We start from the raw sequence: 24679 nt of genomic DNA on the forward strand, positions 1-24679 counted from the left end.
CTTAAACACTGGCACAGGTTTCCTGGAGAGGTGGTCAATATCCAAGCCTGGGGCTACTGTGCCAAAGGCACTGGGATCTCGGCTGGAGGTGGAGCTGGAGCAGAAACTCTCCAGGGTTTTGAGCTGGAGCAGAAACTCTCCACCAGAGCAGCTTTTGAGGCTCAAAGTTCCCAGAAGGAGCCCAGAACTCTGCTGTCCTTCCTCTGCACTCCAGCAGTGCCCGTGGGTGGCACTTCCCTCCCGAGTGCTGAGCCTGCCACCCAGGCAGAGCCACAAGGAGCTGATGCAGAGGAATTTCTGGATCACCAGGGCCTCTCCAGCACGGGAAGCTGTCAGGAGCTGTGCTGAGAGCTGCCAGGTTGAGTTAGCAGTGACACTTCCCTCCCACACCCTCAGAGCTCTCCCTGCACGCTCAGGACGGATTCGCCTCACGCTCACGGCCAGGCTGGGCACGCCAGGGACCTCGGCACAGGGAGGGACAGAAGGTGAACCAGTGCACATCTGGGATAACCTCATCAGTGACTGCCCCTCGAGCTCCTAATGGGGCGTGAAATGCCATCGGAAAGCTTCCTGCTTTTATCAAATATTGCCTGTTTCAGCAGCAATTCAGACATTGGCACCGGCGCCTGACGCAAACTGTCTGTGTGCATATGGTCTGGCAGGAGTGGGGAAACGTGGGGAATTCTGAACACACTGCCTTCCAGGGCACTGTTTCTGAGCACACTGCCTTCCAGGGCACTGTTTCTGAACACACTGCCTTCCAGGGCACTGTTCTCTGACAGCCCTGCCACACACCCAGGACCAGCACGCTGAGGCCATCTCGCCACAGGGAGCCATCTCATCCGTGCAGGAAACAAACCAGCACAGAAATGCTGAGTGCCAGCAGTGCCCTTACGTGCCTCCAGCACAGGGCATTGCTCTTCACCAGAGAACAGCCTCGGGAAAAGAATCTGCCCATTTCCTCTGCCTCGGGGTGCTCCACCTCCCAGCCCACCTTCACGCTCCAGAGAGGATCCAAACACGTACCAGGCACTGGCACAGGCACCTGGATGAGGTGTCAAGGCAGGATTAACAATCTGTTTTCTTCTATCAATACACACAAAAGTGGACAAGCTGGACAGAGAAACAAAGGTTTAAGAGGAACTTCCTGCACCAGAGGAAAAAAGCAGCCTCTGCATTAGGATATCAAGCCATCATTATTTAAGGATATCATTAATTGGCTCAGCCTGGACTCTTGCCTTTTCCTCTCCTATTTATTCCAAGATTGTGAGGAGAAAACATCTGATTCTGGACACAGGGTTTCTATTCTGTGTCTGTTCTGTCTGCAGGGACTTTGATGGGCAGCAGGAAGGATGCAAAGAGGGATTATCAGTGTCTGTCCCTCAGAGAACCATCCATGGAAGCACAGTGCTGATCCCACAGCAAGAGTTTGGATCCAAATCCCAATCCCCCTAAAATGTGCCACCTAACCAAGTGACACTTAGCCTCAGAACAAAAATCACATTCAGTTTTAAATGTTCAAAAACCATAGTGGAGTTATGAGGCCCTAAAGATGTTTGTGGCTTTTTTGGCTCAGCCTGTAACTCCCAGGAAATGTTTCATCATTTGATGGTTTGCATCTGCCCAAAACTCCCCAAGCATTCCCTGAGTTCTGATTTTTACATTTCAATTCCATTCAGGTTGGAAGTGGCACAGGATTAGCTCATCTCATCAGGAACATCAATTCAGGGAAGTTCACAAATAATTACGTTTTAATGAATTCTAGTCATTTGCAAACTGATTTTTATTTTGTCCTTTTATTAAGTAGGATGCAAATTTATGGCTTTATCAGCACAAAGAAACTCCTTATCTTGCCACAAGAGCAAATAATCCATTTTTTTGGATTCAAGTGTTATTTTTGGGGGTCATAAGAGATTTTGGGTAGGGACAGATCTCATACTTGTACTTTTCAACTTCCCAGTTTTACAGTAAACACGAGATGAGAAAAAATACACCACATTGAGATGTCTCTGATAAGAACATCAGGAAGAAATTGAATTTGTGGCTCATCCATTTCTTTCATGTTCCTCAGAAAGAGAAATAAAATCAGCTCAGAAGAACATGGGAGAAATATAACCTTTGGATTGCTGTTCTCATTTTCCTCCAAAGATTTAGGGAGGGGTTCCCTGGGACTTTATTTTTCTGCTGTAGACTCCACTAAACCAGGTCAGAATGGCCAAGTGGCAGCAGGACTGGGAGAGGCAGAAATAGGATCACCTGGAAGGAGAGCAGAACTCACAGCCTGCAGGTGGGACACGCAGTTCAGGTGTTTAACCCCTCAGTCTGATACAGGCACGGGGCACACGGGGCACTGCCTTAGGCAGAATTATCTCCAGTGCTCCTCAGCTTCCTAAACTGGCACCAGAGCTGGGCCCAAGTGCCCTCCTGTGGATAGCTCTGCTCCTCTCTGTGGGGCCCTGGGACACAGGGCAGCTGGGTGGCCAGGCAGGGCAGGGCAAGCAGGAGGCTCTCTGGCAGGGAAGGGACATTCATCACCTCCAGCCCTCAGTGCAGTGCCCAGGACTTTGTTCAGAGCTGGGCAGGGAGGAGTGGGTGTGTGCCAGGGCTACACAGGAGGAGGTGAAATCCACCAAAACCAGGAAACAATCCCTTGCATCCAACAGCAAAGAATGTAGTGCCAGTGCCATGATGGGCAAGGGGGGGGAACAAGAGCCTGGAAGGGGAAAACACAGAGGGGAGTTTGGGAAGAGGATATTAATTCTTGCTCCAAGCAGCACATCATCTAGTTCTTGCACAAAGGACAGTGCTACAGAGGTCAGGGAGCACTGTCTGAAAGGCAAGTGGGTGCAATGAAATAACACTAAAAGGGTTCTGACTATCCCAAATGGAAATTAATTCCTTGAAATAGATGGCCCCTTTGGACAGAGCTGGACACACATCACAGGATATGTCAACGATGCCATTACCCCGTGCCTGGTTAAGAGAGCTGCCAGCTTTACAAGAATTTGTGCCTGAGGAAAGGGAAACACCAGGAAGATGTGGCCAGAGTTATTCTGTGCTTCTCCAAGAAAAAAGTCCAAGCTGTGCCCCATCCCTACCTTGTCCCCAGCCCAGAGCACTGAGTGCCACATCCAGGAATTCCTTGGACATCTCCAGGGATGGGCACTCCAAACCTCCCCAGGCAATTCTGTACAATTTTTCCATGAAAAAATCCTTCCTCAAAATTATTAAAACTGAAGTGATTCCACCAGATGACTCCATTGCTTTGCTTAGACAGCACTTCCAAGGGACCCTCTCTCTTCCCACCTCTCCAAGGAGCTGCAGAGGAACCCCAGGAGCAGCCAGCATCCCTGCAGGATCCAGGATATCTGAGGGCACACACTTTATCTCTTCCAAATGTGAACAGCTCTGCAAACCCACCATGTGAGCAGGCTCCCTCTCCTCTGGCATTCAGCACACCCAAAAGGGAAGCAAAGTCATTCTTGTGCCAGAGGCTGACTTTTCTTCCCCCTGCTGAGCCCCCCTGGGGCTTGCTTGGGGAGCAGTGCCCAGTTTGCTGCATGTCTGAAGAGAAGCTGCATCCCTTCAGAAAGAGCCACTGTGTGCATCCACAAGGCAACAAGGAAAGCTAAATAAACACAGGAAGGAGCAGACAAAATTTTTGCTTGAGCACTACATCTGGTTAAATAGAAATATCTGGAGCAGAACCAACACACAAAATGCAATTGGAAGGCATTTTTCAGTGTTCAAGCAATTAAGTGAAATCCATACTTACAACAGGAACCTCTTCAGAGAATTAGGTTTTATTTGCCACGTTAAGTAACTCTCAGCCTGGACAGGTCCTGCTGGCACTGCTCACACTTCTTTGGAGAGCAGCAGAAAAAATCACTACAATTCCACACGGACAGCCTGCAGTTACCAGTTTTCCACCTGGGCTGCACACCATTGATCTTGACAAATGAGTCCTGTCAAAGTGGCTCCTTTGTTCCCCTACAAGCTTCCTCTGTGGTCAGTTTGTCTCCTGAGGCTGATCCAGCCCCTAGGAAATGCCTCATCGGATCAAAGTTATCCCCATCAGATCAAACTGCAATTCATCCTTCCATTCTCTTTGACCAAGGAATCAGAAAATAGGAGGAGGCATTGAGTTAAATGGAAAGCAAACCATCAAGTTCATGATTTCTTCACGCATGGATCAAACACAACAAACTCTGCTTTTAGCAGATGAACACCCCCACAGCAGAGTACACTTGTTTATAAAAAAAGGAAATGTTTCAATGTGAGGACAGCAGGCTTATGTTCATCTCTGAGCACACACACAAGAAGGAATAACCCAGGAGGGAGAATTGTAACCACATTCAGGCTGGAGGCAGCTGGGAGAGTCCCAGGTTATTGATGGATATTGAGAGGTGCCATTTTCCAGCAAAAGCACTGTGTCCCACTGTTCTCATAATCCTGGCACAAATTTGTGGCTCCTGAAGGGACTTCTCAAAAGCAGAGAGCTGCAAGTGGGACATGGGCAGGTTTTGGGGTGGGAGTCCCCTCCTCACTCCAGTCCCACGGGCAGGGACTGTCCCCAAGTGACCTGCCACACTCTGCTCTCTGCCCCACAGCCATTTATTTTTGAAAAACTATTAAAGTTTAAATTTAAAAAGTGACATTTCAGTGCTGAAAACATCATCAGGCCAGGCAGTGCTGAGCCACCTAGTGCAGGGTTCAGGAGAAGGATGGATATTCCCTAGAGGCTCACTAAGTATTTTATTTGCCTGTTTGGGGTTTTATTAGTTTATTTAGCCTTTATTTTTTCCTCTCTATGTAGACAGGCTTGTAGGGGGGATAAGATAATGTGTTTGCACATTGCAAAAGCACTCGTGGTGAGCTTCTGTCTGAAGCTTCTCATCTCAGAGTTTCCCCACGATGCTCTCCTTTGTACAACAAACAGCTCCAGCACATTTCCCAAACCTGAGTGACTGACACCTCAAAAGAACCCACAAAACAGAGTAAAAACAAAGCCTAGGGGGAAAAAAAAAATTAATACAGAAGCCAAAAAGTGCTTTATAACTGATAGGATTGAGATATATAAATAGGGGTTTAATCTTCTAGGCATGAGTAAAACTGCCATTTCTCCAGCTTCTGTGTGGCTGAAGCCCAGGGAGCAGCAAACGGCTTCCCAGGACAGCTTCCCAGGGAAAAACCACCCAGCATTCACTCTGCACTGGATTTTCCACAGGAGAAGGTTCCCAGCTCCTTTCTGAACCTATTTTAGGAAATCCATCAAGCAAAGGAGAACAAAGTGTCCAAGCCAGCATCTTACACTGACCAGGGCAAAAATAAAAGGGCAAAGGAGGATTTTTTTAGGATGGCCTGAACCTGGAGAGCTCTGGAAAGCCCCATGGGCCAGGGGCACGAAGGAAGGCAAACAGCCTGCTCTGTGCTCCCCTTTCTCCAAGTGCTCCCTGCAGCAACAGCCTGCAGGAGAAATTGTTGGGAAGCTCAGAAATCCACCCTGCTGCAGCTGCCCTGACCTGGGGCTAACCCCAAACAGGGCACGAGACAACTCCTACACTCACCCTAAAACAGGACAGTGGACTGGGTGTGGAACTGCTCCCTGGCTCACTGGGCCTTTCAGCTGAGGCAGGGAGTGGGAAATGAAAATACACAGCCTGTCTCCTGTCTCTTTGAGCCCTCCTGTGCCTCCTGAGAGGGACAGAAAAGTCTCCAAAATCAGAACCAGCTATTGGACAGGTGAACTGCTGGGCCTGGGCAGTGAAGGGCAATTTCTGTACCCAGTAAAGGGCAATTTCTGTGCCCAGTACAGGGTAATTTCTGTGCCCAGAAAAGGGTTATTTCTGTGCCCAGAAAAGGGTTATTTCTGTGCCCAGTACAGGGTAATTTCTGTGCCCAGAAAAGGGTTATTTCTGTGCTCAGTAAAGGGTAATTTCTGTGCCCAGTACAGGGTAATTTATGTGCCCAGTCCAGGGTAATTTCTGTGCCCAGTAAAGGCTTATTTCTGTTCCCAGTACAGTGCAATTTCTGTGCCCAGTACAGGGTAATTTCTGTGTCCAGTACAGTGCAATTTCTGTGCCCAGTACAGGGTAATTTCTGTGCCCAGTACAGGGTCATTTCTGTATCCAGTACAGGGTAATTTCTGTGCCCAGTACAGGGTAATTTCTGTGCCCAGTCCAGGGTAATTTCTGTGCCCAGTAAAGGGGTATTTCTGTGCCCAGTACAGGGTCATTTCTGTGCCCAGTACAGGGTAATTTCTGTGCCCAGTAAAGGGTAATTTCTGTGCCCAGTAAAGGGTTATTTCTGTTCCCAGTACAGTGCAATTTCTGTGCCCAGTACAGGGTCATTTCTGTATCCAGTACAGGGTAATTTCTGTGCCCAGTAAAGGGTAATTTCTGTGCTCAGTAAAGGGTAATTTCTGTGCCCAGTAAAGGGTAATTTCTGTGCCCAGTACAGGGTAATTTCTGTGCCCAGTACAGGGTAATTTCTGTTTCCAGTGGGTAGAAATGAAGCAGCTCCCCATGTTTCCTCTGCCCCCACGCTGTGCTGGCAGGGGTCCAGGCCACCCAGTGGCACAAGCATCTCCATTTGTGTGGATTTGCAATCTTTACACCATTAGGAGGCAGAAACTGGAAGCTGCTGGATTTCCCTGCAGTTCTGAATTGCATTTCCCATTTGCTCCTTGAGGAGTGTGTGCCTGGCCAGCACCTTGCTCAGCAGACATCCTGTTAGGGCTTGTCTACACAGATATTAGGCATCTTTATCAGCCCCCCAGGAGGGGGAATGAAGGCAGGGCTGGAGAGGAGCCAGGCAAGAGCTCCCTTTGCACAGCCCAGCAGCCTGGGCTGCTCTGCAGTGATTTACTGACACCTCCTCTGGGCTCAGCTCCGTGTGCTCATCCAGGCAAGTGCATCCTTACAGCCCTCTGGGGACTGGCACAGGGAAAGCTGCAATCTTTCCTACTTCTTGGGGGGAGAGAAGCCAGATTTCTCAGGGAAGTGGAAGGCAAGGGAAGTAAAGGTGATTTTAGCACAAGTGGTTAGTGGAGGGCTGGGCAGTGCTGTGTTGGGGGTTGAACTGACTCTCTCAGGGCCTTTTCCAAACTGAGTAATTCTGTGGTTCCTTGGCACACAGCAGGGAGTGCCCCCATACTTGTGTGTTCCTCAGGGAATTTGCTCCTTTCTGTGCCATCCCCCCACCCTGGGGAAGAAGGAACCCTGATTCACCATTCCAGTTCCCTTGTCAGGAAAGAAAGGAGCACTCTGCCCTCAGTGGGGCTGCAAAATGCAGTTTTAAATACCTAATCCTTTGGGAATAGGTACATAATCCTTCCATGTAAATTCCTCCTGCTGTTATCCCTCTTCCCCATAAAATCCCACGACAACAAATCCAAGAATCTCTTCCTGGTGTGGCTTTCAGGATCTAAAGAACCACTCTTCTTTCTATGTAAAAAAACGCTCTGTAGTTGCCAGAATTCCTGCATGGGAATGAAAAGCAATGTTACTGGTAAATATTAATATAGCTGGGTAGGACTGGACAACCACAAAGCCCCTGTGTCTTTTTCATCCAGGTGCATAAATGCCTGTCACAGCTTTATCTGAGGACAAGCACAGAGAGCCAGAGTCCAACTTTTCTGTCTCATAAAGTGACCAAACCCCTTCAGAACAGGAAAATGGAGAGAGCTCCAGAAAGCAGAGTGCTGAATGAAAGGCAGGGGGTTGTTTTCAAGGGAAGCCTTGCCTGCCAGGTGGGACAGCCCACCTGGAGAAGAGGGAACTTTGAGTGGGTTGCAAAGCCTGGTGTTGTCCCTGATATCCTGGTTTACACATGGAAAATGAGCAGGTGGGTGACCTTGAAGTGCTGTGTCCAAAAATCTGCAAAGCTAAGGAGAGATTTCACCTCAGCAGGGCTCTCAGGAAAAGGGGATTTTTGGGAGATCAGGAGATGCTGCTCCTCTCAGGGCATCCTTTTCTGGCAAAGGGAGGAGAGAGAAAACAACCAACAGCACAGATGCACACCCCAAGCTGTGAACTTCCTGCTGCTGTTGTTTAACCTTGGAATCTTCCTTCAGGACCAAAAACTCCCATTAGGATGACTACTCCAGAAGAAAAAGCAACCTCCCTCTGTTCTCTTAGCTGGTTCTTTCCTTCCCTCTCAGCATCTTGTTCAACCAGAACTAAAACTGGGGTTCGACTTAATACTGAGGGGAATGGGGGCTCCCAGCCTTTGGGGATGGAGCAGCCAACAGATGGAGCAGGGCAGAGAAAATGGGATGCAGCTACAGGAAATAGCAAGAGGGATAGAGGCAGAAGATTATCCTCTCCAGCTGATCCTTTTCATTTGTGTGGATACGGGCAGATGCTCGGAGAAATGGGAACGCACTGCATTTGAAAGGGATAAAAGGAAATGCACTTTGATACAAGGGATAATTAACTCAGGGAGTGTGTGGCTGCAAGGTGATCCTGAGAGCTCAGGGTCCGGGGGATTCAGCAGAAGAGGAGACTGGGAGGGTGAGAACAGCTCGATTACATCAGATAAGATGAAATGCAGAATTCATGCTCGCTGGTAATGGGCGAAGCAGCAGAGGGTGAGGAGCTGGGAAGGAGCTTTCTTGAGGGATATCCTTCCATAATACTCCATTACAGGGTTTCTAATTTCATCCTTTCAAACCTCTACCACTGAACACTGTTTGACATTGAAAACTGAAATGAAAAAGCTCCAGAGGATGCTCACATTGTAATTCCTCTGATTTATGTAACCATTTCTGGGAAGTGCCTATTCTCTGAAAACAAACTGCCTGAGTGTGCAGATAAAACTGCATTTCAGTATTTACCTGGGTAAAATTAACCTTCTGTTTCTGAGCCCACAGTGAATCTGACCTGTGCCCTGGGGCCCACCTGCAGCCCCTTGGCCAGGGTGGGTGACCTCAGTCTCCCCCAAAGGCCTCCCAAGAGGAGGAGCCCCCCTTAAACCCGTGTTCATTCACCCTGCCACACTGCAAACCCCCTCTGGCTCCCAGGAAGGTGGGACACCTCTCAACAACTGCCCAGACCGCCTCTGGTTGAGCATCTGTGTCTGCAGTGCCATCCTGCTCCCAGCTTTGTGTTCAGAGGGCAGGAGTTTGTGGCTGGGCTGTGCCTGGCACTTGCACCATGTGCTGGATAAACATTTGTGGCTGGGCAGAAATAACCCAGCAGGTTCCAGCTCGGAGGGGAAGCCCATTCACTGTGATTTATCCACTTGCTGCAGAGGATAAACACTGATGCCATCATGATTGCCCCTTGTAAAGATCCTGTCATCTGCAGCAGCCTGTCTGTTCCAGCTGCTGTGGCTGCTGCTGCACAGCAGTGAAGCCCTGCAAGGTGACTGCAAGTGACAGGCTGGCAGCAGCACTCAGAGCTGCCTGGGCACTGCCACTCTCCTCAGGTTTAGCACTTGCAGAGACAGCAAACTCCCTGGCCTCCTCACAGTCTGGCCATAGCTTTTTCTCACCCTGGCAAGAAACACTGAATGTCTTTGAGTCTTAATTCAGAGGTATCCCCGAAAGGAAAATCAGGAACCCTTTACTCCCTGTTAGCTGCAAATCCATCCTGGCACTGCCTTGGAGGTTTTCTGAGCACTTCCCCTGAGTTGCTGGATGTCTGAGTTCCCACTGCAGTGTTCTCTCAGGTTTGGGGCACAGCACAGTGGGCCAGGATGAGAGAAGAGTGTTTGAGGATTTCCAGACAGCTCTGGCACTAAATCCCACACCCTGTAATCCCTTAAGCATGTGGCCTGCTGGAAAGCACTGGAGTTTCACTAAAAACCAGGCATGAACACAGCTCCCACACACTTAAGATTATCATCAACCTGCCAATTCCCTCTTATCTGAGACCTTTTCCATTCTGTTTCCTTCTCTTTATCCCCTCTGTGCATCAAGCTGGTGCTTGAGCCCATGATGACAGGAGATTGTGAGCCTGCAGTTCAGAGCTACTGCAGGGCTCCAATCCTGGATCCCAGAAAATACAGCACCTCCAGAAGGGCGGGGGAATTCTGACTCTGTGCTCCTCATCCCCAGGAGAAGATGCAGACTGAGCTGTGGGGAGGTGCAGGTCTCCCTTCTGGAATGACACCACAGTGCACTGCTGAGCTTCCCCTGCTCCTGGATTTCCTGGACAGGCTGGCCTCTGCTGAACGGAGAGCCGAGCTCCTGCTGGCCCCTTCCCCTTGCTGTGAGCCCACAGCCAGGCTGCAGGGAAGGAAGGGGGTGCTGGAGTATTTCTGTGGCTCCGATGGGAGCAGCAGGAACGAGGATCCCCCAGGTCAGCAAGTTTCAGCCAAAGCACAAACTTTGTGCAACTGTGGATCTGACTGCACACCTTGAGAGACTGCAGTGTGGGCAAACCTGCATTTTGGCTGTTCCAGGTATAAGTTAATTCATGGGCAAGGTTAATCCAAACACTTTCAGTCCCTTTTTCAGACAGATTTTCTAGGGAAAAGTATCTGTGTGCATTTAGAGATTGATTCAGGAGGGAAATTACTTTTTTTTTTTAAAATATTCACTAGGCATGAATACAAAGGGGATTTTCTACTTTGTGTAGCTCACCACTCTGGGCCTTTTTTATTTGTCTTTGGCTCTCTCCAAGCAGGAATGTGCCAAGCTGCCTGCAGTTCTTCAGCTGAGTCCAGGCTTTGGGAATGGTGGGGGCTGCCCACTGCCCCCTTTCCTCCCCTGCTGCTGCCCTGTGCAGGCTGATGGATCCCCCAGCTCCAAGGCTCCCCAGTCTGGGCTCCTCCTCTCCCACTCTCACTTCTCTGAGCAGTTGTGCCAGATGATGTTTAAATATGACCCTTTTAATCAGGTTACTCGGTGTAACACAGGCAAAACGGTGATGAGATGGATGGTACTGCATTCCCTATTTTTATCTCCATTGATTCTCCCGTGTCTCTCATGAATCACCCTCCTGAAGAAGTGACAGCTTTATGTCAGCCACAACAGGGCTGTAACAATATTAGCTCCAGCACCAATTCAGCATGACACCAGAATTGTGTCATGCTTGACCCTATTTGATAGAGCAGTGTACAGAGTCTGTGCTGAGCTGCACAGAGCAGGGCCAGGCTCTTTCCTAATAACACATTTTTCCATCTAAAGGCAGCTTGGTGCTTCTGCTGCCCCAGCCACGGGATTGCATGGAAATAACAATGTTATTTCTAGAGACTGTGGCTAAAATTCACCCCAGCTCTTCAATTCCAGCCTCTTCACTCCACCCTAGCTGGAACAACTCACTGCTCACTGCTTCCTGCTACCAGCCAGGGGACGTGGGCCTCCTCACCCTGCCTCTGCTGGGCTGAGGAAGGCAGGGCAGAGAAGGAAACCTGTGCAGAAGTGGGAAACCTTGGCACAATCAGCGGCTGGGGATACAAAAGAAAGAGGAGGAGGCCTTTTCCTGCTGATTTCCTCAAACTGAGGGAACACAGAACCTTCATTTGCAGTTTGGATGAGCTGCAGTAAATTGCCCAACTGTTCTCTTCTGCCAGAATAATGCACTTGCCAGAACCTCATCACTATCAACTGCTGCAGCTCCATTGACTCCGGCACAGGCAGAGCTGAAGGAGTCTTTGGGTCATTTGTTCTTTTTTTTTTTCCCTGAGAAAAAGTGCTCTGCCACTTAAAACAAAGGGCAGGCAGCCAGAAGAGATGATTTTGTACCAAATTTTCTCACCGATTTTCTGCAAGAGCTCACAGACAAGAGCAAGGGCTTGGATTTGAAAGAAGTTTTGCAGTTAAATTTACAAAATTTAAAGCTCCTGTCACTGAAATTTCCTGGAGAAGCTGGATGTGAATTCATTGGGCTCTACCTGTGGCCAAGGAGGTTTCTAACAAGGTGACTCCCATGGGACAAGGACCGAGGTCTGACTCTCTGAAAGCCTGTGTCCCCTTTCTTTAGCCCTGCCAACAGTAGCAAATGATTTTAAATGTGAGGCATGAGCTTGTCAGCACCACTTTCCTCAGCAGGAATGGAGCCTCATTCGAAGAACTGCCATAAAATACACTCTTGGTGCTGCAAACAGATGAGTGCAGACATAAAAACCTGGATTTTTAGCATTAATTAAAGCTCCCCAGCAAAGTTTGCTCTGCATCTCCTTAACTGCCTTATTTAAATTGTTTAAACCCCCCAGTTCTCACTGTGCAGATGCTCTGGCACCACAGAGCAGCTCAGCCCCAGCTAAACTCTTCTTATTAGGACTTGCTAAAAGTCATCAGTTCCAATAAACACGCCAGGGAAATTCCAGTTCTCACTTTTCCTGACTGGGGAGGGGTGATGCCTCCCAAGTGCTCCCACTGCCTCTCCTCACCAGGACTCAAGGACAAAACTGGATGGAAAAGCTGGCTCAGGGTTAAGACAGGGAGATGGGACAGCAGGCACACTGAGCTGATCCCAAAGCCCCGTGTCCAGGTGAACAATCCCAGTTCTCCAGCCCTTCCTCCCAGCAGAGCTCACCCAGCAGCTCCAGGTCCTGCCTGTGCTGTGCCAGGGCTGGGGCAGCTCTGCAGGGGGGTGGCCATGGGGAGCCCTTGCCATCCTGTCCTCCAGCCTGGGAGCTGGTGCCCACCTCAGGAACTGTGCTGCCACTTCCAGCCAGCAGCCTTCGGGGTGCTGTGCTCCCTGGCTTTTGTGTGCACCCACAGGAGACCATTCCTAGGAGGAAACTGCACTAAATTCAGCTCCAAACGAGGCAACAAAGCTGTTTTGCACGCTGGACCCCGTGGGTGCTGTGCATTTTAAAGGAGGCCCCCCAGCTCTCTCCCAGGGGCCTGTACAGGTGGGGCACAGAGGAAGCAAAGGCAGGCTGGGATCTCCCCAGCATGCAGAGCCAGAGGAGAGGGCTGCAGGCAGGAATGCAGCCTGGCTGGGAGTGTTCCACATGGCTGGGTCATTTAAACCCCTGCATCCCAGCACAGGGGCTGGCTGAAGGGGAAGGGCTGCAGACAGCAGAGCATGCATTTCCCCAGCTCCCCTTCCTCACGGCAGCTGGCATGGCTGCACGACTGCAGCAGGATGGCAGCTCCCCAGAGCACTTGCAGTTCAGGGCACAGCCACCCTGACCCCATCTGCAGATGCCTTTGCTGCCAGGACACGGCTCAGCCCCAGGCTGTGTCCCCGGGGAGCAATGGAGAGGAAAGGCTTGGGCAGCAGAGCCAGAGCCAGCCACGCTGGGGCACGACAGGCTCTTCCTTGCACAGAGAAAAACCTCCATTCTTCAGAAAACACTGCTCAAAAACTGAATCTTCATGCAGCTCAATGGAGCAGCCTCATAATTCACAGCAGCAGATAAAGCTGGGAGATGTAATGTGAAATATCTGAAGCAGCTCTGCCCCTGATTTAAAATGCACCTTGGGCAGCAGAGCCTGAACTCCCCTCGGCATGTGTTTCTGGCAGATAAGTAAACAATTTGGGACTTTCTGAGATAGTCACAGCCAGGGAAGCAGGAGCTGACACTGGGCTGCAGCTGCAGAGCCCCACTGATAAGGTTTTGGGGTGGCTGGCACAGCTGAAAGGAAGCGGCGCAGAAGAACAAAAAGCGGTTTGTGTACGAGTTGTTGGATCAGAGATAGCGAGGAGAAAGACATCCTTTTTACAGGAGAGCTCTCAGAGTGGCCTCGGTGGCACAGAGCTTGTCACATGGGCAGAGAATGGGGGACAGGGGGACACAGGGGACAGGCTGGGAAGCTCAGAGGACGTTTCTGGCTGTGTTTCACACAGGCACAGGGAGCTGGACTCCAGCCTTTCCTATAAACATGTGAGATTTAAGAGTGAAAGCCCAGAGGATGGGAAACACCACACTAAAGCTGACTGAGCAACTCCAGACCCCCACTTTTGTTACCCAGCTGCACACCAACACGAGATTCCTGCCTCCTTTACTGCAGCCTTTCCCTGTGGCATTCTGCATTTCACACTGGTAAGTACAGGCAAAGGAATTGGGGCTTTAATGGGGAAGGGCTCCTGGGGATCACCCAGTCCAGCCCAGGAACCCCAGCCTGTGCCTGCCTGTCCAAGCCCTCCTTGCACTCAGGCAGGCTTGGAGCTGGTGGGCACCAGCCCAGCTTATCACAGAATGGGTTTGAACAATTCTGAGTGAAAACAGCCCAGCAGTGACTCCACGTCCTTCTTGTGCCCTGTACCAGGTATTTACTCATTCCACTCCCATTCCCACAGGCTATCAAGGTCCATCTCTTTGATTTTTTAGTCTTTTCCTATGCGCTTTCTGAATTCTGAGATGAATAAAAACAAGCAAAGGCAAACCAAAACAAGAATATTTCAGTCAGAAATTGTCATTTAGTCTCCAAACTGCAGGCAGGAATTCTGAGGTGACTTACTCATGGTCTGCTTAACAGTTCTTGGTGGTTTACTGCTCCCTTGTTTTCTGTGGCCAGCTAAGCTGTGATCCATACGGGCCTGCTGAATACTCACGGTGCATTCCGAGTCCCTGGGAAAGTGTAGGACAGCTCCAAGCCTGACCTAACTCTCAGCAGCTCCCGTGTGGCAGTGGCACTATCAAAGGGAGTTTGACATGTGTCAGCCTGTTGCTGCAGCAACCTGGCTGCTCTGACTGCTGATAGGCACAGCTCCGCCTGATCCGGGCTCAGATGGATCCCCTGGGACTGTGCCAGGGAAATCGGGATTCATTTGCAGCTCCTCGAGATGGAGGAGACTGTTCCAGGGAAACTACTCCTGAAATTCCTCCGGCTCGCCCTCCCTCATCCAGAGCCTTTGTGGGAATGGCTGGGCAGGCACAGGCCCCAGCACAGTCAGGGGAAACCTCTTTGTGCCCCAGCAAGGAGCTCTAACCTGGATTTGGCTTGTTCTTAGGCTTCCCTGAGAGTGAGCACAGAAAAGGGGATTTTGGGGCAAGCAGGAGCTGCATTTTTGGGGTTGTTTTAGTTGTTTTACCCTCTGGGTGTTTGCATGCCCGTGCATCCAGTTTCCAGCTCTCCAGATCTCCATGGGGGCTGGGAGGGAGGCGGTGAAGCCAAGGGCTGTGAGCACTGAGCTGAGCCTTTCCCAAAGGCAGGGCTCAGCCCAGCCAGCCTGGCTGGAGGATGGCATGGGGACATGTGCAGCTTTGGGGGAGACCTCAGGATCTGGAGGCACATCCACATCCCTGCTGATGCTCCAGCAGCCTCGGCTGGGAGCAGGAGAGGCAAACCCCGTGCTGCAAGAGAACAAGTCAGGGCAATTCTGATTTGTTCTCTTACACCCTGATCTGCTGTCACTGAGCAACAGACCAGGAAAACCCTTCATTACCTTCCCAAAGTGCACAATACCCTTCTGGAAAGGGCTTAAAACCCAAAATGCTGCTGCTGTGTCCAAAATACCTGTAATGACAGAGGGCCTGCATGCCACAGTGGAGAGGTCTGTGGGAGTGCCAAAATGGGGGGGGGGGGGAAATTGCATTGTAAGACCCCAAAAGCAGAAATTTCCATGGATTTGCCTTCTAATTATACCAAGAGTTTAAGGTGTAGAAGCTTTTCTTCTCAGTACTTGCCTGCTGAATCACACTGAACCTGACTTTTCTACTCCAGAACAGCCTGGCAGGACTCTGTTCTTTCCCCCTCCCCATGGGAGCAGGACAGCTATCTTCAGATGGTTCTCCTTCTTTTCTTACAGCTGCCTGATGCTGTGCCTGTAAAACAGATTTTCCCCTCAAACTGTGGGATGGAGAGCACCCAGGGATGTCTCTGCCTGCCCGTTCTGCCCCAGACAGGTGGGACTGAGCAGCCTGAGCTCTTTGCAGGGCTCTGAGCAGCCTGGCTGGGTGCTGCTGTGCCTGAAGCAGGGCTGCTCCAGCCAGAGCAAGCCAGAGCTGTGCTGAGGCTCCAGCTGGGACACAGAGGATGTCCCCTGGCCCTGCGTGGGGAGTGCTCACCCAAACTCTGCTTTCCAGGAGTGCCTCTGCACTCTGACTGCCACTTCCACCCACCAGGGCCCTGGTGGCTCCCAGCAGGCTGGGAGGGGGCTGCTCCTGGGCCCCAGCCAGAACCAGTGTGCTGCAAACAGAATTTGCCTTCAAACAGGCCAAGTTTGGGTGTGCAGGGCTGGGGGCAGGACGTGGGAACAACCTCAGTGCTAAAAGAATTTATAACTCTCCTCTTTTAAACTTGCACAGTCCGAAAGCTCAAAGGAAAAACAAAAACCAACAGCAGCCCAACTAGAAGGTGTGATTGCTGAAAGCCTGATGGACCAAGAAAAGAAGCTCAAAACTGAGCCTTTGACACCAGTTCTGCCTCTCTGGCCACAGAAGCCATTCCCATTTCCCACTGTTTGTGCCACCCTCATTTAGTGAAGCTCTAAGAGTATCTAAGGAACTTTCTGCACTGACAGAAGAATTTAAAAAGAAAGAAAAGAAGAAGTTACTTTAACAGCCCTGTCAGATACTGGCTCCTGTAGCTGAAGTGAAAACAATGCCAGTGTGGAATAATGAAGCTGTTTTGATTTGGAATTTTGATTTTGCCCTGAGAAAGCAAATTCATCATTTGAGAGCTCGCAATTTCCTGGAAAATACCCTCTAACCTTCAGCAGGGAGAGAGAGGGAAGGGTAATAACCTCCCACTGCAAAGCTTGCCCAAGATCATAAACACATTACTGCAAACTAAAATCTAAAGTCAACCCAAACTAGGACAGGCTGGGCTTGCTGGTCACAGCCCCAAAGCTGTGCAGTAAAACTAATCAGTTCTGGGATGGGATTTGTTTCCTTTGCTGCAGCACAATCTATAGTTTAGTTGGTCAAATCAAGCCTTTCTGAGAAAAGAAGATTAGAGGCAGTTGTTTAAAGTATTGAGGGGGGAGCAGGATTTAAGCTTTATTACTGACCAGGACATACAAACCAGACTGTAATGAAAAAACACTCTTGGGATTGTCCTTCCAGCCCAAATGGAAAATGTTGAGAGAGGACAGGGCCATATGGAGGAGCTTAGAGCTCCAGCAAGGGGAAATGTCCTGGAAATTGGGTGTTGTGGAGAAGCCAGGGGACTTAAAACAGCAATTAGCACACCTGAACTCCTGAAAACGGCCTGCTGGGCAAGAGATGAACTCTGGGAAATGGCTTTTTATTCTGTTTGCAAGGAAGGCTCCTCCTGCCCCAAGCACCTGATGGCAAACTCTCCTCCCTGGTGAAATGTGGGCAATTCCATCACTGCCAGGAACCTGTCCCGTGTTTGAGCTGCTCCCAGGGCTGCAGAAGGGAGGCTGCAGGTGCCCCATTGCCAGCCCTGTGTCAGGGAGGGGCAATGATGAATTGCCCAGCACAGGCACCCCTGCTGTCCCACAGCCCACGGCTGCTCACCCAGACAGCGAGGGGAGCTCGGCTCACCCACGGAGCTCCTGGGAAATGCAGCACTGCCACATCTAGATCTGGCTTCATTTCGTGTTCTCAGTCCCTCAGCCGGGCCCAAAGCACCCCAGCTCTGGTCCAAACGCAGCCTGCCTCCCTCAGTTTGCACTGTCTGGCCTGGGGACCTTTCCCTGGCTGTTCCCCCCAGCCTTTGGGGACAGGCAGTGCAGGACAGACACCACTGACACCCCCAGGCTGTGCTAACACAGCCCTGGCTGGCTGCTGCAAACCACCACGCCCCTGCATGATGGAGTATGTGAGGACCACCCTGCACCTCTCCAGCTCATCTCTTCCCTGCCCAAGGAGGTGTGTAGGAGGTTCTGGCCATGGAGGCCCAAGCTGGCGATTTTCTGGAGAGTGCAGGTCCCCTCACAGTTCCCCTGTCCCCAGCAGTCACCGTGTCCTGGCACAGCCACCCACCAAGGCGGCAGGAGTTCCCTTGCTGAGGGGTTGCAAAGCATTTTGCACCAGCATTTTTAGGGATCTTTAACTCAATTACCCACCTGAACTCAGCCAAACATTGCCCTGCCTCCCACTTGTACAGTGCTGTCAAATCCAGTGAGGAGGGAGAGGTGTGAAAATCAAATTTTGGATGCTTTGGTGACAATCCTTTAGAAATATTTGCAGCAAAATAGTTTTCCCTAAGTGTAGAATAAGGAAACTTAGGTAAAGTGTATCACAAAGAATTGATAAACCACTGAGCACTCAGAGTCTAGTGAACAAAATGTATTTGATGTCTCATCATCTGGTAAGAAAAATGCAGCTGCATTTCCTGTCATATCATAAAATGGAATAACTTGTAGATACCTAGTAACAAATACTGTAGGCTAACATTTTTCATGATGTTCAAATATGATAAGAGATTTTCCAAGAAGGGCTTTTGCCATTTCCCACTGATGAAGCTCAGATGTGTGTTAGTACCACTCCCTTCACAAACAAAATCTCAAAAAGAGTTGGTGAAAAGCAGCAGATTGGCAGAGAAATTAATGAGGTTTCTGTCTTTATCATTCTCGTGAGGGCAAAATGGCAATTTCACACAGAACTCACAGCTTTAGCCCTGCTGGGGGAAATCCAACAGAGATTTTGAAGTCTATGTTGGAAATTCCAACTTATTAGAAATTGATATTTGGTGGGTTAGGTTGACCTGCATGTGTTTGGTTTAAATCTGATATTTCTCAGCTGGAGGTCAATGTTATGGGGCTAGTCCTCTATTGTGGCAAACACAATTGACTAAATTGGGGAATTTTGCTTGAGTAAGGAGTAAATCAGTGCAAAGGACAAACCCTCATGAGAATACTCCATTTACAGAAACACACAAATTCCTGAAAATCCTTCTGGTTTCTGTCTCCTCACCCTCAGCAATTCCTGAAAACCTGCCCACTTGTTCATTTCCAGGAGCTGGTAATTTCAGAGATAATTCCAAGATGCCTCCATTACTTTTTGAGTAACTCCAGTGCTTTGCTAAGAACTTGCTGTTGGTCAGTTCTAACCCAGAATGGAGCTCAGATGATGACCATCTGTAGATTTTCACATAATATCACTGGATTTTACCCTTTCAACCTGTTCAGAATCTGTAATCTGTCCAGAAATGAGAGCTCTGCATCCAGCACCAACAAATGGATTATTCTGTTGTTGCTGAGATGTCTCTGGAAGCTATTTCTGCACCTGAGCATCTGCTCCAGTTCATTACCATTCTTCCTTGGAGATCATTTATTTCATACAAGTGGTACAAGTAGCACAGATAGGAAGGACTTGGTGTAAAAACTGAAAATTCCTCGGAATTCAGTAAGAAATATTGGGGTCATGAACTTTAAATACACTTTTATGTAATACAGTCTGGTGGGTAGTGTGCAGATAAAGATGGTATTTCCCTGGACAGCTCCATTAGCTCGTGTGTCAAGGGAAAAGCTCTGGAGCAGGAGTGGGGAAGAAATACCCAGTAAGACACCAGCATTTTATTTTATTTTATTCTCTTTTATTTTATTACTGAAACTTCAAGCTCCATCTTATCTCAAAATCCATTCCTTTTATCCTAATGAGTCAGTTTTACATGGTCACAGTGCCATCCCTCATCTTTTGTTTGGAGAGCTGGAAAAGGAGTCGTTAGTCAGTGCTGAGGAATAACTAGAATTCATATCACTCACACGTCCTTTCTCAACTAATTAAACACCACCAAGACAATCCATTCATCCCTATTACAAGCCAGAAAAAAAAATTAATAAAAAACAAATCTGAAAGCTCCCTGTCAGTGGAAAATGCAATTAAACTCTGAGTGCATGAATCCGGGCACAAACTGCTGCACTCTCTCCCCTTAATTAACTAAAACACGGGGAAAACAATCTGATGGCTTAATGGCATTTCCTTTGCTGTCAGAAATGCTTGGGGACGATTTTCTGATGTTATCACAAAGAGATTTGGAGGAGTTACTGCCATTACTCCTCTCTGCCACCTCCGAGAGTGACAGATTCCGCGGAGGAACTTTGCAGCCCTTAACGGATGTGAAGGATTAATATTTTATAACATCATTACTCCACAGGCAGCAGAACCACGGCAGGAAGGATACACTCAATATTTCATGCATTCCCAGCCCCTAACACATCGACTGCGCTGCACATCCCTCGGCACGGGTGACACCGAGAGCCGAGCACTTGGTCAGCTTTGTGCCTCGCTCTGTCCTGGTGGCAGTGGCGGGGGGCAGTCAGCGCTGGGTTCCCATCCCTGCGTGCCCTGGGAGGGCAAATCGGACCCAGAAACCCACCGGCCCCGCGGCACAGCCCGCTCCCCTCGCAGGGCGATGGGCTCACCCGAGCAGCGCAGAACTTCTGCAGGGCACAGGGCGGCAAAGGGGCACCCCAGAGCCCTGCCCGGCCCCTGCGAGCCTGAGGGCAGTGCGAAGCCGAGCTTCCCTCCTGCACACCGGCATTCAGGCTCAGCTCAAGCCCTTAAAACGCCGGCACGCTGCTCCTTCCTTCAGAGCTATTCCCACTCAACCAGAGCAAGTCAAAGCAGTGTTTTGGGGGGTGCCAGAGCATCCCGCTGGTGCCTGCGGCTCAGGGATTCGAAGAGATTTTCCTCCCCAGGTTTCACTGGGGGAAATGTCCCTGAATCCTCTCTGCGGCTGTGGCATCGCCCAGCTTGGCGTGGTGCGTGCTCCCGGCAGGGGTAAGCGGGGGACGGCGAGCTGCCCCCGACCCCCCAGGGAAAGGTGAGCGCCCCCCGAGCGGGGACAGCCGGGAGCCGGGGGACATCCTCGGCTGCGGGGGCCGAGTGCCCCGGCTCTGCCCCGCTCAAGCCTCTGCCCAGCACTGGGAAGGGCTGCGCCCTCCTTCATTTCAGTGCTCCGGCCGCGCGTCCTTTGCTCTCCGGGCACACAAGGAGCCTTCCCCTGGGCTTCAGGAGCGCGGCTGCGGGCGAGCTGAGCGGGGGTAGGGCTTGCGGGGCAAAAGGCACCGATCTTTAGCTCCGCACGGCAGCGCTCCTTTGGGAATTGCGGGATGCTCTCCCCGGCGCCGTTAACAGCTTCTTTCCCTTTCTTTGTTTTTAAATTTTTCTTTCCTCTTGTTTATTTCCTTTTTCCCCCGCCTCATGTTCAGTGTTTGCCAAGCGAAAGAGGGATAAACAGAAACAGCGGCGTGCCAGATCCTGCCTACATCTTTCCCACAGTCTCTCCTAACCCCGAACTCTTCCGACACTTTGTATTCACCGTCTCACTTGACTGACACAAGAAACCCACTGTAGGAAGAGAGGCTTCCTGTGAGCCGAGCCCCGTTTCCATGGTGCGGAGTTTTCTACTCAAAAATAAATTCCCGTTCCGCGGAGTTTTCCGCGGAGCCCCGCGGAGCTGCCCCTGCCCGGGGAAAGCGGCAAACGCGCCCCGCATCCCCCCGGTCCCCCTCCGGAGCCGCAGCCGCCCGCCCTGCGCTCCGAGCCGGGACACTCCGCATCCCTCGGCACAGATTTCAGCGTCACCGAACCCTTCCTGCGGCGGGGACAGAGGTGCCCGCCCGCCTTTGGGAGCCCCTCGCAGCGTGCCCCGCGGAGCGCCCGGAGCCGACAGCCCGCGGGCTCCGGGGATGCTCCGCCGGGATCCCCGCTCCCAACTTCCCCGGCACCGCTCACCGGGGCGAACTTTGGGCAGCGGAGCACCGGTAGCGCAGCGTCCCCGAGCATCCCCGAGCACCCCGAGCATCTCCGAACATCCCCGAGCATCCCTGAGCACCCCGAGCATCTCCGAACATCCCCGAGCATCCCTGAGCATCCAGAGCATCCCCGAGCATCCCGAGCATCCCCGGCTCCAGAGCGGCTGCCGCGCGGGTCCCGCTGCCGCCCGGGCGAGCTCCCCGCGGCCCGGGAGGTGCCCGGAGCCCCCGCCCGGCCCCGCTGCGCCCCGGCGGCACTCACCGATCCGCAGCACCTGCTGTGCGCTCCGGGGCAGCCCCGCCGCGGCGCAGAGCAGCAGCAGCAGGAGCCCCCCGCCGCCGCCCGGGGCCGCTCGGCGGGGCCAGCGCGGGCCGAGGCCGCTCGCCATGCTCAGTTCATGCCGGCTACCCCCGGGCGGGCCGGCTCCGCGCCGCTCCGCGCCGCCCGCCCATGGCGCGGGGGCTCCGCGCTGCCGCCGCCGCGCTGCCCGCGCCCCCCGCGCCCGAGGGACGGAGGGAGGGAGGGAGGGAGGGAGGGATGGAGCGGGAGGATCCTCCCGCGGGGCGGCCCCGGGCGGGGCCAGGCGGCTCCGGGCTCCGCGCGCGCTCGGGGACACGCGCGCGCACTCGGGGACACGCGCGCGCACACGCGCGGAGCAGTCCGGGCGCGCAGGGACACGGACAGGGACAGGGACAGGGACAAGCCCCGGAACCGCTGCCCAGGGAGGGCACGTAGGAGTCCCCCGCTCCGGGGACATCCCAGAGCCACCCGGACGCGTGCCCGTGTCACCCGCTCCAGGAGGCGACAGGGTTTCAGTCTGGAGGCTCTCCAGAGGTCCCCTCCATCCCCAGCCGTGCTGGGATTCTGGGATTGCGCGGTTCTGGGACACGGGACAGGGAGAGCTGTCCCCCAGCCCCCGCGGGTCTCTCCCGCAGCCCCTCCTCGGCACGGGAGAACCGTGTCGTCCCCCCACCCCCGTGCCCTCCAGCCCCGCAGCTCCTGGTTTTTTGCCCTCCCGGGGCTTCGGAGGGATGTCCCGTGCGGGGCAGCTCCGTCCCGCAGCGCCTGGCGTGGGACAGGTGACACGCACAGGTGTGCGGGCTGAGGGACAGCCCGGGGACAGCGGGAGGGAAGGAGGAACTTCCAGCAGTGTCTGTGCTGCTGTGTGCCGAGCGAGGGACAGGTGACGTGTCCCAAACGTGGCAGGAGCATCCCAGGGGGACAGCAGGGCTGGGGCCAGGTGTCCACAGAGCGATGAATGCTCGAGGCCGATTTGGAACTCTCCCTCACAAGGATTATCACATCCTCTGGCCTTGCCTGGGCCACCAGATCGCTTCCCCTGCTGACTAGGAGTTGTCACGTAAACATTTAAATTTGGTTTTTGCGGGTTCCGTGGGACTCAGAGTGCTCCACCATAAAGCAAACATATGGGTCCTGAGCTGCTCTGAAAAAAGAAAACACCACCAGAGGAGAATGACTCCCACCTAGCAACAGAACTAAAATTGCATAGCTGAGATCCAAACCTGACATCATGTAGATTTGTTTACTTAGTATTCCTCTCCAGCCTGCCTAACTATTGTTGCAGAAATTAACTCCTCCGAGCAGCGGCAGCACACGCTGGAGTGCCGTGCAAGGAAAAGCACCCGCACGATGTGTCCCGGCCAGCCTCTAAGGGACCCTGGAAAGAGCTGCCTCCTGTTCAGAGAGCAGGGGAGGCTGTGCAGGGGTTCCCAGGGCTGGGATTCCCGGGCAGGATTCCCGCTAGGACCGCACTTGGCCTTTCCCAGGTGTGTTTTGGGCCCTTTAACTCCGCTCAGGTGCGCTGTAACCGGAGCTTAGGCTTGCTCGGGAGCACCTGGGCTCGGCTCTGAGCGGAGCATAAAGCGCTGTCCCTCCCGGCGGCTCCTGCCTTTCTCACGTTGGAAAGCGCTCCTGTGCCCTGCACGGCGCCACATTCCTGTCCTGCACTCCCAAACAAGTGCTCGCCCGAAAAGTGGCTGGGAAGAGCCATCGGTGTGCCCGCGGCCCCGCCCTTGGCGCTCTTTGATCTCTCCCGGGCCACCAGGCTGTGACCGGCAGTCGCCCGCCCCTCGGGAGGTGCCAAGGCATCCTGAGTGAGTACTTCACCCACCCCGAGGGGGTTTTTCCACTTGCACTTTTTTTGGCAAGCTGTTTTATCTTGCACTAGCTGTGTCCGTGTGTCTGCCCACCATTTGCCCTGTGCCATAGAAATTTGGGAGTGCAGTAGAGTCCTACTTCTGATTTAGCCTAAATGCTGTTAAATATTGTTCCTCTGTTACAGTGTGGTGGTTCAGCTATAAATTAAGGTATAGGTGAAGTTAAAGTGTTGCTAATTTTAAGTGCTGTTAAGCTTTCCATCCCTGTTTGTGCTCTACACACACACCTGGGTAGTTCCAATCCATTTCTGCTTTGACTGTACCTGGATTTTGTTAGGTTTTGTTGTTGCTGATTTCCTCGTTGTGCCTCAGCTGGCCTTTGTGAGTAGAGTGAATCTTGCCAGAGAACCTGTTGAGCTTTGTAGTTTGATATTCATTCGGACTTTTCCTCATACCCCTGATTTTTTGAGTGATCTCAAGCATACTTGTTTGGGGGCTCAGAGCCCACTCTGCATTTCCCATGGCATGTTTGGGGGGCTCAGAGCCCACTGTGCATTTCTCATTGCATGTTTGGGGGGGTCAGAGCCCCACTGTGCATTTCTCATTGCATGTTTGGGGGCTCAGAGCCCTCTGTGCATTTCTCATGGCATGTTTGGGGGCTCAGAGCCCACTGTGCATTTCTCATGGCATGTTTGGGGGGTCAGAGCCCACTGTGCATTTCTCATGGCATGTTTGGGGGGGTCAGAGCCCACTGTGCATTTCTCATTGCATGTTTGGGGCTCAGAGCCCACTGTGCATTTCTCAGGCATGTTTGGGGGGGGTCAGAGCCCACTGTGCATTTCTCATGGCATGTTTGGGGGGGGTCAGAGCCCACTGTGCATTTCTCATGGCATGTTTGGGGCTCAGAGCCCACTGTGCATTTCTCATGGCATGTTTGGGGGATCAGAGCCCACTGTGCATTTCTCATGGCATGTTTGGGGGAGTCAGAGCCCACTGTGCATTTCTCAGGCATGTTTGGGGGGTCAGAGCCCACTGTGCATTTCTCA

The 24679-nt window shown here is 52.0% G+C and overlaps 2 protein-coding genes across 6 annotated transcripts in view; one reads left to right on the forward strand and one right to left on the reverse strand.

The window, feature by feature from the left end:
• GRIK1 (glutamate ionotropic receptor kainate type subunit 1) overlaps positions 1-21921 on the reverse strand; it is a 104957-nt gene extending 83036 nt beyond the window's left edge. For all 3 annotated transcript variants that reach the window (XR_009489814.1, XM_059870960.1, XM_059870970.1), the window contains exon 1: positions 21778-21921. Coding sequence is in view for 2 of the 3 variants with exons in the window: in XM_059870960.1 (XP_059726943.1) it covers positions 21778-21904 (127 nt within the window). In the remaining variant the exon portion in view is untranslated. The remainder of the gene's footprint in view (positions 1-21777) is intronic.
• A 1243-nt stretch (positions 21922-23164) lies between these two features.
• Positions 23165-24679, forward strand: part of LOC132340164 (serine/Arginine-related protein 53-like) — a 54551-nt gene continuing 53036 nt past the window's right edge. For 2 of the 3 annotated variants that reach the window (XM_059870997.1, XM_059871025.1), the window contains exon 1: positions 23169-23630. The gene's annotated coding sequence lies outside the window, so the exon portion shown is untranslated. Of the gene's footprint in view, positions 23631-24679 lie in introns of all 3 variants that reach the window. The other variant, XM_059871033.1, reaches the window with a different exon arrangement.

Source organism: Haemorhous mexicanus, chromosome 2 (assembly GCF_027477595.1).
Source record: "Haemorhous mexicanus isolate bHaeMex1 chromosome 2, bHaeMex1.pri, whole genome shotgun sequence".
NCBI lineage: Eukaryota > Metazoa > Chordata > Aves > Passeriformes > Fringillidae > Haemorhous > Haemorhous mexicanus.